Genomic DNA, 20878 nt, shown 5'->3' with positions numbered 1-20878 from the left:
ATGGGGGATCGAAGTGTACAGACTCTGCACATCAAATGATACAAGGAGATCATTTTTGAAGATGTCCGGTAGATTTTCTAGGTTGTTTAGAAAATCCACAGTGTCTTTAAGATATGTGGATGTGCCCAACCACCCTCCTACACCTACTGCACATCTACACCAGTCGGTGGAAATCCCAGTCTCACTTACATACTGGCCACTACACGTCCCCCTCACTCCTAAGGTAACTAACACTCACACCTCGTGGATTAATACTATGGTCTGTGCTAACCCCTATTTGGATGATCCTGCACTCTGGATACACCACTTTGCTACCAGACCAGCACCGAATCAACCTTGCTCTACTACTAATAGAAACCTTAGACTAAACTCGAGAACCACCCCTCTAAAACGCTGCTCATACTCGAAGCCCCATAATAGCTCACCTCCACCGTGCAACAACATCATAAGCAACCCTGCTCAACCCACACCATGTTCCTACCACCCTAACATCATAGCTAGAAATCTAAGATTAGGAGCCCGACTTTGCACTAAAACTCAGCCTCACCCCTACAAGATTAATAAACACTTGCGCAGGCCCAACAACCTAGCCAATCAGACTAACGACCTGGACACTATCCCGACTCCTATCACTCTACAAAACTCACCTGCCCCACCACAGAAAACCTCTGCAAAAAACATCTTTATCAAAGTAGCATTGGTGAATGTTAGGTCCCTCCCGGCCCACGCATTGGATATTGCTGACTTTATAACCTCCGAAAATCTGGATCTCCTTGCAGTTACTGAAACTTGGCTAAATGCAGCTTCTGGCCCTTCCTTGACCTTAACCTAACCAGGTGAAGGGAGGCGGTCTCGCCTTCATCTTTAAAAACACCTTTGACATTAGAGTCATTCAAGATCTACAAATCCCTTCTGCTGAATCCTTGTCCATCAAATTACCGTTATCACCCAACCACACAGCAACAGTGCACCTCATTTACCGTCCGCCTGGACCCATCTCCACATTCACTGAGGATATTGCCTCCCTTATATCCACAAATGCCAAACCCAACTCCCAAAGCATCCTACTTGGGGATTTTAATCTTGGTCTAAATGACCCTTTGAACACAAACGCCCTTGACCTAGCCAACACCTTATCCAACCTTGGTCACACCCATATCATTCATGAGCCCACACACATTAAAGGAAGAACACTGGACTGGCTCACCAACTTTAATTGCACTCTTAAACTTCTATCTAATGAACCATGTATTTAGTCTGATCACCATAAAATAACCTACCTTCTCCATCAAAGCCACCACACAATGACTGGCACCTATCATTGCTCCATCCATTTACACCAGGAACAAGAAAGACACTACTTCTGATAAACTCCTTCCTTTATTACTCCCCCTACTCAACAATACCGCCACCTCTGACCCCACAGCCCTAGTGGACACTTACAATCAGGATATACTTAAAGCTCTGAATACCATCGCCCCTTTAAAATTGCGGAAACCTAAACCTCAACGTCATCTGAATTCGTGGTTCACGCCACATCTAAGAGAACTACGTAAAATGAAAAGAACTGCAGAAGCACACTGGAAGAAGTGCCCCTCAGCAGCTAATAAGAACGAGCTAACCCTAGCATCATCTAATTACAAAGAGGCCATTATACTTGCTAAAAAAGACACCTACAACAATAGAATCTGTCAAGCTGAATCAAATACAAAAGAACTCTTTAAGATCCTAAAAGAAATGGAATCCCCTATCGCCCCTGTTGACAAATGTATCACAGATGCCTCATGGTGCACTAACATTCAGAAGGCGCTATTAGATAAAATCGCTCTGCTACAATCTAAAATCAACGTGAAAAAATGTTTGCACTTTTCTGACCCAAATTACAAACAATATCCTAACAAGACATCCACCATTGAGCCTACCTGTAAACCATTCAGCTTCTCACCCTTATCTATTTGGGAAGTGGAAAACATCATTAGGAAACTCAAACCCTCAAATTGCCAAGGGGACGCCTACCCTGCCCCAATCATCAAAGCAGCAGCACATGAACTCACCCCATTTATTACTAACCTTATCAATGCCTCCTTTAAAACTGGGGTAGTGCCTGATAACTTAAAAGACGCATGGGTCATTCCTCTAATTAAAAAACCGACCCTTGACCCAGCCAACCCGTCCAACTATAGGCCGATAACAACGGTACCCTTTTTACTACAAATATTGGACAGAGCAGCCTACCTGCAAATACAGGCATACCTAGAATCCAACAATCTATTGGGTCTAAGGCAATCCGGTTTCCGACCAAGACACGGCACGGAAACTGCTTTGATAGATCTCACCACCCAAATTCAAGTACTAAAAGATAATGGTAAACTAGCACTCCTCCTACTGCTTGACCTGTCAGCAGCTTTTGACTTGGTGAACCACCAAACGCTATATCATCAACTGAAATCTGCAGCACATTTCTCTGACTCACAGAACTATGAGGGTCTTCTCTCCAACTGACTCTGCCGCACCTTCCCCGGTACTCTGCGGGGTTCCGCAAGGCTCCTGTGTGTCCCCCACACTCTATAATGTCTTTCCGAAGCCCCTATTCGATATTCTTGATTATCTGGGTGTCACATATGCTAACTATGTGGACGACACCCAGATACTCATTCCTATCTCTGGAGACTATGCAACTGACAGCAAAACCCTAAACGAAATCTACGCAGTAATACAAGCATGGATGGCACAACATGGTCTTTGTCTTAATGATGAAAAAACTGAGCTGCTCATCCTCGGCACTCACGCTAAACTAAAAAAACTAAATACTGCATTCAAATGGTGTCTAGTCAAAGGATCAAATTAATTTTTTTAATTATATATATTTTTTTAGGTTTTCGTTTAGGGAAAAAAGTGGTTTTTAGCAAAAAAAAGAGGGTTCGGGGGACCCCCCACCAAAAAATAAAAAAATATGTGGAAAAAAAAAATATATTGATCCTTTGACCTGTCGCCCCTTGGGTGTCGATCCTTTGACCTGTCGACTCTTTTGATTCGATCCTTTGACTGGCAACCCATTCAAATCATTTACTATAGATGGCAATCCCATCACCGTATCAAACAATACTAAAACCCTTGGCATTTACCTGGATGCCACCTTATCCTTCTCCAAAGAAACGAATGCGGTAGCATCATCATCCGCTTATACTTGCAAACTTATCACGGCCTGCAGGCCATTCATTTCCACAACCAACTGCATTACACTTGCTAGAACGCTAATTCTGTCCAAAATAGATTAGTGTAACGCCCTCTATTTAGGTAATAGCCACAAAACCATTAACAAGTTACAAGTAATTCAAAATAACGCCACCAGGGCAGCCCTCAACATCCCTAAGAAGTCTCATATCTCTGAGACTAGACGCAATCTGCATTGGCTCCCGGTTGAGCATAGAATATCTTTCAAAACCCTTGCCCTAACACACAAAGCCAGGGCCAACCTTGCACCAACCTACCTGACCAACCAACTCACCCCACATAGGTCCACAAGACAACTTAGAGCAGCTCAAGCAAACACTATGTCCATACCAAGATTCAAACTCCATAACTCGGGAGGAGCTAGCTTCCCTGTACAGGCCTCTAAGCTATGGAACACACTCCCCGCGCCCCTCAGATCTGAACCCTCATTCCACTTATTCAAGCGCAACACTAAGCAATGGCTTCAGGACTTGGATACTATGAAAGCCTAACCTCCTGGATTTCAGACTTGTTGCCCGCCTTATTGTATCTATTGTAAATACTAAACTTTATTATTAACGGTAGCTTCTACTGTCTACTATATGTAACTGCAACATGTATGTATCTGTATCACTAATGTATCTTCTTACCTATATCTAACTGTAATGTTCTGTAACCTGACTCAGACTTACGCGCCCATATGCCCCTGGGCCTGGCTATGCTTTATAAATAAATAAATACAAATACAAGTGGCTGTAGGGCTCTATTGACATAGATTGCTAAAGGGTTAAAAATGCTGTCAGTCCCTGCAACTATGGGTCTTAATGGCAGTGTTGGTAAATTTTTATGGATTTTGGGCAATCCATGAGAAACTGGTGTTACGGGATTGTACTTTGTCAGGTATCTCTGTGTCTTCTCCGATATCCACCTCTGTTCTGATGCTTTATCCAGAGTTTTATTTATAATCTCGGCAATCTGTATCGTAGGGTCCTGATCGATCCTGATATAAGCCCCTTCATCTTCTAACAACTCCCTGATCTTACTGTCATAATAAATAGTGTCCATTATGATGATCAGTCCTCCCTTATCAGCCGGCTTCAAGGTTATACTGTTGTCATCCGCTAGTTCTATGATAATCTGACTCTGCTGTCTTCTGACTTTATAGCTTTTAATTTTGGAAAAATGCACTTTCAGCATCTGTTCCTCAAACATTTTAATCCCAATGTTATTTACTTGAGGATCTAATTGACTTCTAGGTTTAATCGCTAAGTACTCATGTTGTGTCTCCCACGTAACTTGTGTGCTAAAGAAGACCTTAAGTCTCATTTTACTTGTTAATCTATGATTATTCACCTTTTCTTCAAGTAAATTGTAATTTTGTGTCGGTATGAGGCATAGTCCCAGATTTAGTGTGTCCAATTGGTCTTTAGATAGAATTTTCATGGAGATATTGACTACCAGCTGCTCTGCTTGTTTTTGGACCTTAGACTTCTTGTTACCTCATCTTGCTGTCTTTTTTCTAAAAAAGAGATAGGCTGGGCATTTGATGTTGAGGCTTACTGCGATGTGTGTAGACTAGGGGTTCTTAGTTGGATGATGTCTATGTTTGTCCCGTCTTCCCCACTGGTTGGTGCTTTGCTACTAGGGTCACTTGTATATTGTCCTGGTCCTCTTCGATTTGATGTTGGTCATCTACTGGGCACCGGTCTTGTTTGAGCGTAATGCACCCGCCATGTGTAGACTATATCCTGTGAATAATCTAATGTATCCCTGTCTGAAAGCAATTACATTCTTCAATAAGCAGAGGTGTGCACTAAGCTAAATATAACATAGGCATACTGAAGTCATTCCCCAAGGACATTGAAGTGACTCACCATCGCACATCGTTATACCACCCTGAGACCAATGGTGTTGTTCAGCGGTTTAATCACACACTATTGCGGGGGATCAGGATGGCTGCCAAAGCTGGTCAGAATTGGGAGAATCTGGCAGGGAAGAGGGTTTGAGCTTACAGGTTAGCACCACATGCTACCACAGGTCTGATTCTGTTTGAGGTTCTGAGCAGAAGATAGCTGTAGGCGATTACTAACCCACTGTGGTTGGGTAGGTCAGGATTTGTTGAGTGGAATGATAGGGAGTTGCAGGAAAGGGGGCGTGCCAGTGGGGTGCGCATGAAGGAGAGGTATGACAGAGAGATTAATATAAGGAGTAGTAAGTTCGGTGTGGGGAGCAGAGTGTTCGTGAGGAGGCCAGGAAGGGTGCCAAAGTGTAAGCCGAGGTTCTGGGGCTCACAGAGAGTGAAAACATAATTTGTCAACCCAGTGGATTTGGATGATGGGTGTGTTTGGAACAAAGGAAGATTGGCTGGAAGGGAGGATGTACACTTTCATAGAGGGATGCAGTCTTCACGTGTTGGGACATCGTCTCAATAGTTTTTGCATTTTGATTGTTCAATGGGGAAAGGAGGAGGTGTGTTATATTGTAGATTATTGTTTCTTATTCTTATACAATTTTACCTTGCATGATGTCATGGGGAATGGAGTGCACCTGAGTTCTCAGGTGGAATTGTTGGGGGGTTGAGATGCTGGGGAGTTTCTAGAGTGGGAAACAGTTGGAGATGTGTGCAGAGAGGCGAAGAAGGCTGGGGGCCCCATGTACTGCACCTTTGTCCAATATCAATAAAGTGGTGTAAGATTTAGCCCTGCAGTGCTTGCATTATTATACTCCCTCATCCCCCAAAATATCATGTGCTTTGAGATCACTCTGCTACAATAGTACCTTAAAACATGCTAAGAATATTGCTAATAACTTTTATATATTATTATTATTATTATTATTATTATTATTATTATTATTATTATTAACAATTATTATTATTATTATTAACAATAATAATAATAATAATAATACTGATAAGAATATTTTCACTTTCTTACACATCAACAGGGAGAAACACTCTTGCCAGAATTCCAGCCACTCCCCTGGCCCTCCTCAATGCAGCCACCATGCTGCAGCCCGCCTCATCACAGGCTCATTCAAATTCAACCGTATCTCTCCTACACTGCACAAGGTTCACTGACTCCCCCTCTCCACCAGGATCATATCCAAAACTCCAAGTTTCACCTACAAAGCAGTCCAGAATGGAACACACATACTTGGTGGCTAAACCCCACACCTGTGGGGGCTCTCGATTCTGAACTACCAAAACCGTCAAAAGGCTGGAATCTAAGCTAGCCCATTAAGAGAAGACTTGCAAGCATCTGGAACTCAATCTCGGCAGTGAATCAAAGTGCCCCCACCATCCTCTGGTACCATTAAGAGAAGACTTGCAAGCATATGGAACTCAATCTCGGCAGAGAATCAAAGTGCCCCCACCATCCTCTGGTACCATTAAGAGAAGACTTGCAAGCATCTGGAACTCAATCTCGGCAGAGAATCAAAGTGCCCCCACCATCCTCCGGTACTATTAAGAGAAGACTTGCAAGCATCTGGAACTCAATCTTGTCAGAGAATCAAAGTGCCCCCACCATCCTCCGGTACCACAAAACACTAAAACGTGTCTCTTTCGGCATTACTGTTGGGATGCATACAAATCCTGCACTCTCTTCACCAACAGCACTGTTCTGCTTTATAGAATACCAAGCTCAATTCTGGCACCATCCCATTGTAAAAGTGCTCTGCTGCCTTACAGCTAGGTCAGAATTATAAGCAATAAAACACATTAAAATAAAAAATAGAAAATCGAAAAACAATGCATGACTAATTGGTTTGGTTCATTCTGTGCAGTATCTTTAAATTGTCACTTTATATTAGTGTGGGCTGAGAGATTTCATTAAATTGGCTGATGGATGGTCTTTCCCTTTGCATGTCTCCTTCGTATGATATGGGTTATTCATTTTCAGATTGTAAATGTATGTTTGCGACTTAGAAATCACTAACCTAGTTCGGATTTTCGTCACCTGTTTCCCCGTCTTGTACAACTCATGAAAAAAATCTAGCATCCAACTAAAGATAATTGTTGCACAGAGAACAAGAGGGACTTTGAAATGCATGTACAAATAGAGAGACTATACGATTCATGATTAAAAGTACATGGAATACATATGGAGACAAGAAACTGCCATAAAAACTAATAATTTGTACCAAAGCCAGATTTTGGATACAAGAATCTGGCATCAAAATAAACACAATTGGCGCCACACAATAAGACCCGTTTCCTTTTTCTTCTAGTGTATTCTAGGCACTGGACTGCCTCAGTGGCACAGGGTCAGATATTGCAGCCTTTTCAGTACAGTCATAATTTTCAAATGCATAAACCAATCAATTAGGATTCACCAACAGTTGTAAAAAGGCTATATTTGCACAAGATAGTTCAAGCATACGAGCCTTAGAGCCTATATAATCATTAAGCCTCACAACATTCTTGTTACTCCAAGTAATACGATTCCCTGGAGTGATCAGAACAACATTAGAATCAATATAATTGATTCGTCTGGTTATATTCAGACCGTGCGACCAAATCAATAACGTGTGATCACTTATCCCAGTATGCAGCATTGAAATAGGGATTCAGCGCTCCCAAAATGCCACATCCAGGACACATAATCTAAACAGGAGGAAGCTCTACCGTTTGTCCAAGTGGTACAAGGCTCCTTAGTTATCCGGTTCTTATTATTCAAACAGAATTAGTCAAATGTATTGGCTAGTTGTTCCCAGTCTGATAGATTCCCATAATGGGCCATATTTGCTTCCCAATATGTGTCATGTGAATTAATATCCACCAATGAAGATACACGACATTGTACACATGGTGCATTGAGGTCGCCAGCTACAACAACATTGCCACTGGGGCAAAAGCCAATCCACCAATACCGAATGTTTTCAATAATCTTACATATTGCCATAGTGGGAAACCCCCCAGAGGGTCGTATACATTAATGATCGATATTTGAGTGGAAGTATGAGGGAAATCATGAACAGCAGACAAGACATAGGGAGACAGAGGGCCAAATAAAAAGGGTTTCAAACTAAAGTGGGATTGCTCCTCAATAGCTAGACGACTAACTAATTGTTTAATACCTGTGAACTAACACATGTCCAGATACATAGCTGTGGGGAATCTACATCCCATACATAAAAGGGGGCTCCGGCTGACCTTTGGGGTGCTGCAACAAGCAGGTCGAATAACAAAAGAAATAGGATGGTTAATTCTCCCAAAAATGGAATTCCATAGCCCACGTTTGCATGTGCCATATCTGATGCCACCCATTATCCCTCATACGTTTCCCACTATCACACTTCTGAGTCATGACCATGCTGTCCCTTTGATATGATATGTATCTGAGGCTCCCTACCCCATGATTCTTAGTTCCTGGGTTGTGAGAATTCTAAAACAGAGTGAGTGAGTGAGTGAGTGAGTGAGTGAGTGAGTGAGTGAGTGAGTGAGTGAGTGAGTGAGTGAGTGAGTGAGTGAGTGAGTGAGTGAGTGAGCGAGAACAAGTAAGTGAGTGAATGAAAATAAGAATGAATGTGTTGACACATTTTATAGTAGATGCTACAGGCCTTTACCTCTCCAGGCACTGAGGTACCAGTCTCATACTGCATGTGAATGTCCTCTAGACAAACACATCAGCCATCCATGATTGTGTGGGAGAGCATGTTCCACTGATCAGTAGATGTATAAGGCATTGATACACCATGATACAGCAGCCTTTTTACTTTGCGATAAAGGAAAATGGTGCCCCCGTTCCTAGCATCAAGGATATTATAGTATAATAGCATGGTCCGCAGCTAATCAAATCCTTCAAGAGCAACAAAGCCTTGTATCCTACCAAGCTATGCTGGAAATTAATCACAAACCGTTTGGATTATTGGTTTGCTGTCTTAGAATCCTACGACAATTCCTTTGCAACAAACTAGCGTTTCCACCCTAATGAACAGGTTACATTAAAATTACATTTGATAAGAAAGGTCAACAGTCCAACCCAGTATCATGCTAGCCCATTATGATCAATCTAGATTTTAATATATTTAGTAAGGCCAGTGCATCCCAACTTCAAGAGAAGAGAACAATACAAGGATTACAAGGATTGACAATCAACAAGGTTTTCTTTCTGATTTAGAACTCCCAAGACCTTGTTGTGGGGTGATAACTTTATCTATTCTGCCTCAACATTCATCTGATTTATTATAGCATGTGTATGTACTACATAACCAACCAAGTTAAAGCCTTGTCAACGCAAACATTAGTGGCAGTGTTCGTTATGGCACTACACCCTGGAATTTCAGTTGCTTGGTCATTTGTAAATACATTTTAAGATAAGAAAAAAAACCTGCATGCTCTCAGCAACCATATCATCTTCTGTGGCTTATATTTCACCAAAGAAGGGAGCAGATAATATAGCGAGATTATAGGCGCTTACAAGTGACTTAGACACTTCCTCTAACTCCATCCACATATGCTAGAAAGCATTTCAAACCTCCTCTCTCTTAAATGATCATGCAAATCATCATGTGACACATGCCACCAGTATAGGCACTGGGCACTGAAGAATCCCTCTCCAACAACTGTAGCAGTGTCACGAGTAAAGGAACAGCGGCAGAGTAGTAGAAGCAATGGCTTTAGGAACAAAATACCTTAAGGAAAAAGCATTGATGAAGCGACTCACAAGGTTCCACACAAATTTGTTTGGTACACCTCAAATGGAAATTAGCAATATCTTAATAGTAATGATAAAACCCAGTAGAGAGGATTTATTTGGGGATTAAACAACACACTTTAGGTAAAATCAATAGAAATGGAAGCAATCAAACGCAAAGCAACGGCTGTAACTGTCTGCAAAATGCCAAAGAGCCTCACGTTGGTCAACTCAAGAGTTGGCACGATCAGAATGAGAAAATCATGGAAAATCACGCAGAACAGGGCAATCCCAGATACAAGAAATAAGAGGGCCTACTTGTTTGATGAATGGGAAGATATCCCTGGGATGGCTGTCATGTCTCACTCAGCAAACTAGAAGACCACTCATACAAATCATTCACCACAGAGGGCAATCCCATCCTGGTATCCACCAACATCAAGACCATGGTCCCTATCCAGACAGGTCAACACAATTGCTTCCTCCGCTGCATACACCGCTAAACTAATCAATGCATGCAGACCTTATCTAACTCCTGACAACTGTGTCACAATTGCCAGAGCGCTCATTGGGTCTAAGTTGGATTACTGCAATGACTTATTCGCTGGCACCTCTTCGCGCAACATCTACAAGCTCCAAATGATCTAAAATAATGCCCTCAGAGCAGCACTCAACATTCGGAAGCATGAACATATATCAGCAGCTAGAAAAGTGGGCACTGGCTGCTTATTGGAGAGCATGTTGCCTTCAAAACACTTGCAATTACTCACAAATACAATTCCAAATCAGTGCCAAAATACCTATCACAAAAACTATCGAAAACGCAATCCTCCAGACCATCACGTCACACCTACTTGCACCAACTGACCATACCATGATTTAAATGCAAGAAAGCGGGGGGAGGCAGCTTCTACGTCATTGCTTCCAAGTCCTGGAACTCCTTACCCCTGTAACTGAGATTCGAACAATCATAATGGATGTTCCGAAGACAACTCAAAACGCTACTCTTCTCTATGAACTCACCAATTGACTGACCACATCCATGCCATCTTTGCCGGCTCCTAAGCTATAGTGTTCAAACGCATACAACCTGCAAGGTAGCTTATGTTCTGTGTCTGTTTTATCTTTTTATCTATGATATGTAACCAGCACCTTCATGTCTCTGGGCTTAGTGCGCTTAACAAATGCACAAAAAAAAAAATAAAAATTGATAAGTAAGAAAATAATTGCGTGCAGGATCATGAGAGTTTTACCGAATGAAGAAAGATGTGCAACCTAAGTGGTACAAGGGAAGTAACAAGCCTTATGCACTTCTGTAAAGGTTGGATGAAAAATCAAGAGAGGGCAACTCTGTGGTGTACTTTAATTAAACCTTTGTGTGGGGTCATGCAGTATAAGCTTTGAGAGGACCTGGCAGACTAAGCGGCAGTAAGAGAGGAATTCACCTTTTTTCCATTGTAGTTTATCCTTGAATATGTTACAGGGCGCAACATGTTCAAGGGAAATTTAAATTGAAATGGAAGTGATGACATGCAAATTTGCTTTATCAGTGTGTTTTCTCTTGTGACTACAACATTTACTTACATTTTTCAATAAGGTCAAGGAGGACTGTTTGCTAGCTTTCACTAGGACAACTATCGCCTTGTATTCTGAATCACCCTCTTCAATATCACTGAGGGCTTTCTATTTCTCTTTCATAGGAATGGCTGCTCTCGACAGCAAGGCCTCGGGCAAGATGGGCCTCCGTGCTGTGGTTTACTACATGACAACGACGGTTATCGCTGTGTTTATCGGGATAGTGATTGTGATCATCGTTCACCCTGGCAAGGGCACAAAGGAACATATGCACAGAGAAGGGAAAATTGAGCCAGTAACTGCAGCGGATGCGTTCCTTGATTTGATTAGGTAGGTCATATCCATAAGTAGCTATTGTGTGCCCTAATGTGCTGCTGGTATCATTTAAATAATATCACATGGTGTACTCTTGAATGTTTGTGTGACCTGCCCAAATACTTTTCATCTACCTAGAGCAGGGTGTTGAAACCTGAAGCTAGGCAGATGTTTTGCATGACTACAATGATGGCTCACTATTGGGTATGCTGGATAGGGCAGATGGGAGTTGTAGTCCAACACGTGAAGAGAACCAAATGTTGCAGACACAGAGAGAGGAAGGGTAATGATGGGTTTGCTCGAAACCTGATTCACTACATGCTTTCTTTAAACTAACTGAATGATCGAAGTGAGGCGGAACAGGAGAAAAGTTACAAAGCTTTTATTTATAACTGTTAACAGTTCCACTACTTTTTTCCACCATGGTCACCATTCCTGAACTGTACTTTTTGAAGTTAGCGCATACCTCTTCCAACTATCATCGTGTGTTACGATGCCTGCCCCCGGAAAGCCAGACCAGGCCCAGCAACCCCGGAAGCAGGCATCATGCCACTTGAAGCATGCCCAAAAACCCCAGTTAGGGGCTCTTTGGCTACAGTCCTGGCATCTATGGTGCCAGGCTCATAAGAATAAAGTCAGTCCTGGCGCCATGGGCGCCAGGCTCATTACAGAAATCTTACCTGTTGCAGACCATGCTGCATACCTACCTGATGCAAACCATGCTGCACGAAGCCACAAGCCAAATGAGGCTTAAAGGGACTACTTTACCTCAGGGACTCCTTTCCTCTCGGGTGGGGCTGTAGAAGAATACTTACCTGGGACTTCTTCCAAGGCTATTTAAGCCACACCCGGACAGCCACACGTGCTTCGCGTTATTCTGCTTGCTGCAGCGTAACGCTCACCGTGTCTTCAGCAGCTCCAGTCATCAGCCACGCCCTGAAAAACCTGAAACAAGAAAAGGAGAAGGAGAAGAGGTCAGAACAAAACCCTTACCTGAATCCTTGATCCAGCACATCGTTGATCTGGAAGAAAGAGGCCTTCTCAGGTGCATTGCCACGCACCTCGCAGAGCCGCGCTGAACTCACCAACCGAGGCTGCATTCCTTTACTCCATCGCGAATCCAGCATCTCCAGGCCATTCTTCAACACCTGGGGGAGACAAGAACAGATAGGTGAGCATGGGCAATACAAACCACCCCCAAAGACTTACCTGATTTACCATAGGGGGGTACTCACCTCATCTCGGGTCGGCGCAGTCAATTCCGCATCTCCGCCGCACCCCAGCCCCTAAGGGGAAAAAACAAGGACAATACAACCTAACCCCAAAGACTTACCTGATTTACCACAGGGGGGTACTCACCTCATTTCGGGTCGGCGCAGTTAATTCTGCATCATCGCTGTACCCCGGCCCCAAAGGGGAGAACCACAATAGACTTACCAGGATCTTACCAATTGCCACTTGGAACTCTTCTGGTGGTTTAAATCCGCAACCTGCAAGGAATCTGGCAGAGTGAAGATCAGACTTTTGAACTCTCACGAACAATTGGACTTAGAGTCAATACTGGAACTCACCAATTCCTCTACGCCAGTGAAGTAACTGGTCGTCTACGCGCCCCTGCGCTCGACTCAGGATGGAGAGCTCATCTTTCCAAATCTTCAGGTGAGATTAAGAGGGAACTTCAGGAGTGTTCTGTGGGCAGACAAGGGGAGTGGGAAGGCGGGTTAACGCTCAGATTACGGGAGGTTAATTCCCTTTCTCCATTGCAGAAAGATATTCGTACGAGTCCAACAAACGAAGCTAAGTGGGTCTGTCCAGTCTGTCATCTCGGCTCTACGTGTTACTCTTGGGGAAGCAACAGCGGGCCAGTCCAGATCGACGCCCCCGTGGGAATCAGGTGAGCGTAACAGAACGCGAAGCCTACCCACAAATACCCTCCTGGGCGTCATGGAGACCTCGGAAACCAATCAGTTGGCTCAATTATTAGGGGAACTAAGGGCCGAAGTGCATTCCGCCCGCCAGGAAACCAATGCCCTCAGGAGGGAATTGATAGTGTCAAAAGAACAAACAGATGATTTGGCCAGACAGCTATTACAAAACCAGGCTGGACAAACACCTCTATCTAGACTCGGGGCCAGCCCAGGTCCGGTGCCACCGAGTAACCCTGTGCAGATAAACCTTCCTGGAGCCGTTCCCTTGGCTCCGCCTGAATGCTTTGCCGGAGACCCTAAAAGGTTTGCTATATTCATGAATCAATGTCGTTTACACTTTTTATGTAGACCTGGAGCTTTCCCAAACGATCAAGCCAAGGTAGCTTTTGTACTGTCATATCTCAGCGGCAGTGCAGCGGACTGGTCCATTCCGCTAGTAAATCAGGATGACCCGATTCTTCGAGATTTCAAAGGTTTTTGAACTAGCATGGAAAGACTGTTCGCCCGACATTCCCAAGGACAGGCTTTGGATAACGAACTTTTATCCTTACGGCAAGGTAATCAGGATCTTTTATCTTACATTGCAACTTTCAATAGATTAGTTGTGGAAACCGAATGGCCTGAAGCCAAGCGAATTACATTATTCCATCAAGGGCTTCGGGGAGAACTCAAGGATGTTTTAGCCCAAGTCGTGAACCCGCCTTTAGACTGTGCTGAATATATAGATTTTGTGGTCCAGTTAGATCAAAGACTTCAAACCAGAAAGGCTGATCGAACCAAGTTTGAAAACAAGGTCTTGGTTAAAACCTACGTACCTTCGAAGGGGGTAGATGCCTCAGAACCCATGCAAATCGGGGGGGGTTAGAGGACCCTTAACCCAGAAGGAAAGGGAAAGAAGACGGCAACAGCAATTATGTTTATATTGCGGAGCTACTGGTCATTTCCTTCGGAACTGCCCTGTAAAACCACCCAAGAAAACTATAGGAGCAGCAGACGAAAACCACTTGAAACCTGACTCGGGAAATGATCATGCTCGGCAAGCCTAGAGGTCAGCTTGCTGAGCTTAAAGAAGGACACTCTGACCTCGCATTTCACCATACCCATGGTCCTTATAGATCCAGAGCAGCCATCACGCATGCACGCGGTAAAGGCGTACGTAGATAGTGGAGCCATAGGAAACTATTTGGACTACGGATTGGCTTCCAGGATGAATCTACCTCTCACCCGAAAGACCACTACCGATGTCGTCACCACTGTTGATGGAACTGAAATTGCCTCTGGGCCCGTAACTCATTCCACTGCAGAGATGACTTTGCTGGGTCAGGATGGACACCGAGAGGTTATGGTGTTTGATTTAATCACGGCTCCACAGTTTCAACTGATACTGGGAATCCCTTGGTTGGAAAAACACAATCCCTGTATTGATTGGCGAGAGAAGAGACTAACTTTCCCAGAATGTGCTAACACCTGTTACCCAAAGAGAACTCTAAATTCAGTACTGGCCCCAATAATCCCAACTGCCATACAATTACCTGCTGAATACCAAGACTTTCAGGATGTCTTTCAAAAGGAGCAGGCAAACACCTTACCGCCGCACAGATCGTATGATTGTCAAATAGATCTCATACCAGGAGCACAACCACCTTGCAGCAGAATCTATGCCCTCACGGAACCTGAAAATCTCCACTTGTGCCAGTACCTAGACCAGTATCTTGCTAATGGCTTCATCCGCCCGTCCAAGTCCCCTGCATCTTCCGCTTTGTTCTTCGTGCCAAAAAAGGAAGGCGACCTTAGAACATGCCTTGACTACCGCGCGCTGAATCAGATAACTATCAAGAATCGGTACCCATTGCCTTTGATCCCTGAACTACTAGACCAGGTAAAGAACGCTTGTATATACACAAAACTAGACCTTCAGGGGGCATATCATCTGGTACGCGTCAAAGAGGGTGACGAATGGAAGACTGCTTTTCGCACCAAGTACGGATTATTTGAGTACCAGGTGATGCCTTTTGGACTGTGTAACGCACCAGCAGCCTTACAGTTCTTCATGAACGATGTCTTCCGAGAGCTCATCGATGTTTGTGTAGTCGTTTACATCGACGATATCTTAGTATACTCCCTATCAGAATCCGATCATGTAAAGCACGTCCGAGCAGTCCTAGAAAAGTTACGCCAGTATAAGTTATACGCTAAACTGGAAAAGTGCATTTTTCACACTACGGAAGTAGAGTTTCTTAGATTTATTCTGACCCCGAAAGGAATCCGGATGGATACACGGAAGGTGGACGCAATTCTTAATTGGCCTTCGCCAAGCTCAGTCAAAGGAGTGCAAAGCATGCTCGGCTTTGCCAATTTCTACCGTAGGTTTATCCCGGACTTCTCACACATTGTACATCCCATTACAACACTATTGCGAAAGAATAAACGCTTTACATGGACAGAAGAAGCCGAGAACGCCTTCCAAGAGTTAAAAAAGAAATTCACGTCCGCTCCTGTATTACGACACCCGCGCCCAGAGCTTCCCTACATAGTGGAAAAAGATGCATCTAGTTCAGCTATGGGAGCAGTGCTCTCTCAAAAGGATCCCGAAACTAACCAGCTGCACCCAGTGGCGTTTTGGTCAAGAAAGTTTTCGGCTCCCGAATTAAATTAGGCTGTAACCGACAAGGAACTGTTGGCCATCAAGTCTGCCTTCAAGGCTTGGCGGCACTATCTGCTGGGTGCCAGGCATACCATTACGGTCATCACTGATCACCGCAACTTACAATACCTAAAGGTAGCCAAGGCCAAATCTTCACGCCAACTCCGTTGAGCACTGTTCTTCGCCGAGTTTGATTTTGTAATAACCTATCGACCAGGTTGTAAAAATGGAAAAGCTGACGCCCTGTCCCGAATAGGAATGGGAGAAACAGAAAGAGCTTTAGAACCTGTAACCATAATTCCTGAACAGAGGATCCTTGGTCTGACATCCATACACTCTCTGGAGGACATTCAAGAAAAGGTCCATCAACTCTTTGATTCCGATGCCTTACAGGGCTGGGCAAGGAAAGGCCCAGAGTATTCTATCACCAACAATCTACCTTATTACCAAGGCCGGCTATTTCTGCCACTAGAGGAACTACAGAAACTTGTCATTTCTCATTACCACGACACCTTGATGGAAGGACATCCTGGCATTGCTAAAACTGAAGCCAAAATCAAGAAACAGTTTTGGTGGTCCACCTGGCGAAAAGATGTCAAGTTGTTTGTCATGTCTTGTGGCATTTGCGCTCAAAATAAAGGGGAAAAGAAAAAACCCGCTGGATTATTACAACCATTAGACATACCACCTACTCCTTGGCATACCTTGTCATTAGACTTTATCACGGATTTACCCGCATGCAAAGGTTATAACACCATTCTAGTTATTGTAGATCTTTTTTCTAAAATGGCCCATTTCATTCCTTTAAAAGGAATACCTTCAGCTTCAATCCTGGCCAAGGAGTTCCTTGAAAATGTTGTACGTCTACATGGTTTTCCTTCCGTGTTAATTTCAGACCGGGGAAGTCAATTTATTTCACATTTTTGGAGGAAGTGCTGCCAGCTGGCACAAATTGATGTTAGGCTTTCAACCAGCCACCATCCCCAGACCGACGGTCAAACGGAGAAAACCAACCAGACTCTTGAGCAATACCTACGTTGTATGCTACATCAATCTGAGGAGGATTGGAAAGACATTCTTTGGATCGCCGAGTATGCATACAATAATTCAGTACACTCAGGAACTAAACAAAGCCCTTTTTTTTACCATATATGGTCACCATCCTCGAACCTCAGACTTAGGGCCTCATTACACGGTAGGCGGTGAGCCATGGCGCTATTAGCGCCATGGCTCATGCCGGTAAAATACCGGCACCGCCTTGGCGGAGAGGGGATTTACCGCCCCATTCCAAGGTTGGAGGGGCGGTAAATCCCCCTTCCGCCATTGCCCTTCCCCATTCCCATTTCTGCCCCATAGGGCTCTATGGGAATGGGGAAGGCGCTAATTACGGCACCGCAATTTTGCGGTGCCGTAATTAGCTCTGAGGTCCCTTAGTGGGTTGGATTTTAACGCCTGCAAAAAGCAGGCGTTAAATCCCCCAACCCGCAAAGGGACCTCGTAGTAAGACGGTAGGGATTTACCGGTACCGGTATTTTACCGGTACCGGTAAATCCCTACCGCCATCCGTGTAATGAGGCCCTTAGATTCTCCCCAGCATTTAGAGATGCCTGCGGTGGACCATCTCCACGCTGTTATCACACAAGCCTTTAAAGAAGCGACTGCACATTTACAAAAGGCTAAGGATAAATACAAGAAGGATGCTGATCAACACAGGAGTGAAGCACCGCAATACCAAGTAGGGGACCAAGTATGGTTAGCACCAAGTACTTACCACTCAAGGGAACACAGACTTTTAACCCCAGGTACTTGGGACCTTATTCTATTAAGGCTATTATTAACCCAGTGGCCGTCAAGTTGGACCTGCCTGGTCATATGCGTGTTCATCCTGTTTTTCACGTGTCTCTTTTGAAGCCTGTGCAACCAGGAACTAGACTAACCACCCCACCTGAACCTATCCTCATAGACGGGGAACCCGAATTCGAAGTCACAAATATTTTGGACTCTAAAAGAGTGAGATCAAAACTCTTCTATCTCATTGATTGGAAAGGGTATGGTCCACAAGAAAGATCTTGGGAGCCTAGTGACCATGTGCATGCACCTCAATTAGTGAAAAGGTTCCACCAAGAATTTCCAGACAAACCAAGGCCGAGAGGGAGAACAGCTTTAGGAGGGGCCTTGAGGGGGAGTGCTGTCACGATGCCTGCCCCCGGAAAGCGAGACCAGGCCCAGCAACCCCGGAAGCAGGCATCATGCCACTTGAAGCATGCCCAGAAACCCCAGTTAGGGGCTCTTTGGCTACAGTCCAGGCGCCTATGGCGCCAGGCTCATAAGAATAAAGTCAGTCCTGGCACCATGGGCGCCAGGCTCATTACAGAAATCTTACCTGTTGCAGACCATGCTGCATACCTACCTGATGCAGACCATGCTGCACGAAGCCACAAGCCAAATGAGGCTTAAAGGGACTACTTTACCTCAGGGACTCCTTTCCTCTCGGGTGGGGCTGTGGAAGAATACTTACCTGGGACTTCTTCCAAGGCTATTTAAGCCACACCCGGACAGCCACACGTGCTTCGCGTTATTCTGCTTGCTGCAGCGTAACGCTCACCGTGTCTTCAGCAGCTCCAGTCTTCAGCCACGCCCGCTTCAGCCCTGAAAAACCTGAAACAAGAAAAGGAGGAGGAGAAGAGGTCAGAACAAAACCCTTACCTGAATCCTTGATCCAGCACATCGTCGATCTGGAAGAAAGAGGCATTCTCAGGTGCATTGCCACGCACCTCGCAGAGCCGCGCTGAACTCGCCAACCGAGGCTGCATTCCTTTACTCCATCGCGAATCCAGCATCTCCAGGCCATTCTTCAACACCTGGGGGAGACAAGAACAGATAGGTGAGCAAGGGCAATACAAACCACCCCCAAAGACTTACCTGATTTACCATAGGGGGGTACTCACCTCATCTCGGGTCGGCGCAGTCAATTCCGCATCTCTGCCGCACCCCGGCCCCTAAGGAGAAAAAACAAGGACAATACAACCTAACCCCAAAGACTTACCTGATTTACCACAGGGGGGTACTCACCTCATTTCGGGTCGGCGCAGTTAATTCTGCATCATCGCTGTACCCCGGCCCCAAAGGGGAGAACCACAATAGACTTACCAGGATCTTACCAATTGCCACTTGGAACTCTTCTGGTGGTTTAAATCCGCAACCTGCAAGGAATCTGGCAGAGTGAAGATCAGACTTTTGAACTCTCACGAACAATTGGACTTAGAGTCAATACTGGAACTCACCAATTCCTCTACGCCAGTGAAGTAACTGGTCGTCTACGCGCCCCTGCGCTCGACGCAGGATGGAGAGCTCATCTTTCCAAATCTTCAGGTGAGATTAAGAGGGAACTTCAGGAGTGTTCTGTGGGCAGACAAGCGGAGTGGGAAGGCGGGTTAACGCTCAGATTACGGGAGGTTAATTCCCTTTCTCCATTGCAGAAAGATATTCGTACGAGTCCAACAAACGAAGCTAAGTGGGTCTGTCCAGTCTGTCATCTCGGCTCTACGTGTTACTCTTGTGGAAGCAACAGCGGGCCAGTCCAGATCGACGCCCCCGTGGGAATCAGGTGAGCGTAACATCGTGTAGCAGTTGCAGCTAAACTGAAATCTGACGGTACCGTTATGAAACCTATGTGACATAGCCTGGATGCATTCTAGTTGGCTCCATTTTAGCCAGGGAAAGATGGGGAAGTCCTGGTAACACTAAGAAGGAAGGAATCTCTCCTCACGCTCCATAGCCTCTGATTTTTGGAAAACATGTCAGGTTGTTATCTCAGGTAAAATGCTAAGACAATATTGTTTCTAAAGGGCCATGCCATTCACAAGGGATACATTTTTTAATGTCAGGTGACTATAGAGGATTATTCCATTCATGCCCGGGGCAAGTAGGAGCCTTCGTGTCTATGGGGGTGACTTCCATTAAACCTGTTAGCAGAAAAGTGATCATATCTAAGCTTTTCACGGGAACCACGTGTGGCTTCCAGCTGAGAAGAATGTTCACCTTAAAAATATTTGCATCCTTTTCAAATGTCTTCAATGAGGCTGATCCTACCTACCTTTAGGATAGCATCACAGGGTTATATCCCAGGATGGAACCTTTGGTTTATGAAGGATCACAGAATATTCATCCCTAAATCTCTGTCAGGTCAGAGAAGATAAGACTTTCATTCTTGGGACACAGGATTCAGAGTAATTTACCAAATTCCATTCATGACAACGCAAGCTTCTTCTAATTACAGGCCCCTGTTGAAGCAGCATCTGTTCTTATAGATGTTAGGTATAGGTTCTAGTGGAGATACGAATGAGAAAAAAAAAGAAAAGCAATAAAGAGGCACCCCCTTCTTTCGCCCATTCCTGCACTTTGCTGTCAGCCCGCACCGGCCACAACACCTTGTCACATCTTGCATCATGCTCCCGGCCACCTCGTCCCCCGCCAAGTCACAGTCAACTACTTTTTTTCGATACACTTCTACCACTGCCGGGGGTCGTAATTTAATACAATGGAAAGGGCACTGATAAAAGACA

General features: G+C 44.6%; 1 protein-coding gene across 2 annotated transcripts in view; it reads left to right on the top strand.

Moving 5' to 3' along the window:
• SLC1A3 (solute carrier family 1 member 3) overlaps positions 1-20878 on the top strand; it is a 278893-nt gene that overhangs the window by 185437 nt on the left and 72578 nt on the right. For both annotated transcript variants that reach the window (XM_069627140.1, XM_069627141.1), the window contains exon 4: positions 11552-11756. In XM_069627140.1, coding sequence (XP_069483241.1) covers positions 11552-11756 — 205 coding nt within the window. The remainder of the gene's footprint in view (positions 1-11551; positions 11757-20878) is intronic.

This window comes from Ambystoma mexicanum, chromosome 6p, assembly GCF_040938575.1.
Source record: "Ambystoma mexicanum isolate Mex_15411 chromosome 6p, UKY_AmexF1_1, whole genome shotgun sequence".
NCBI classification, from domain to species: domain Eukaryota; kingdom Metazoa; phylum Chordata; class Amphibia; order Caudata; family Ambystomatidae; genus Ambystoma; species Ambystoma mexicanum.
This window is presented reverse-complemented; position numbering and strand designations above follow the sequence as displayed.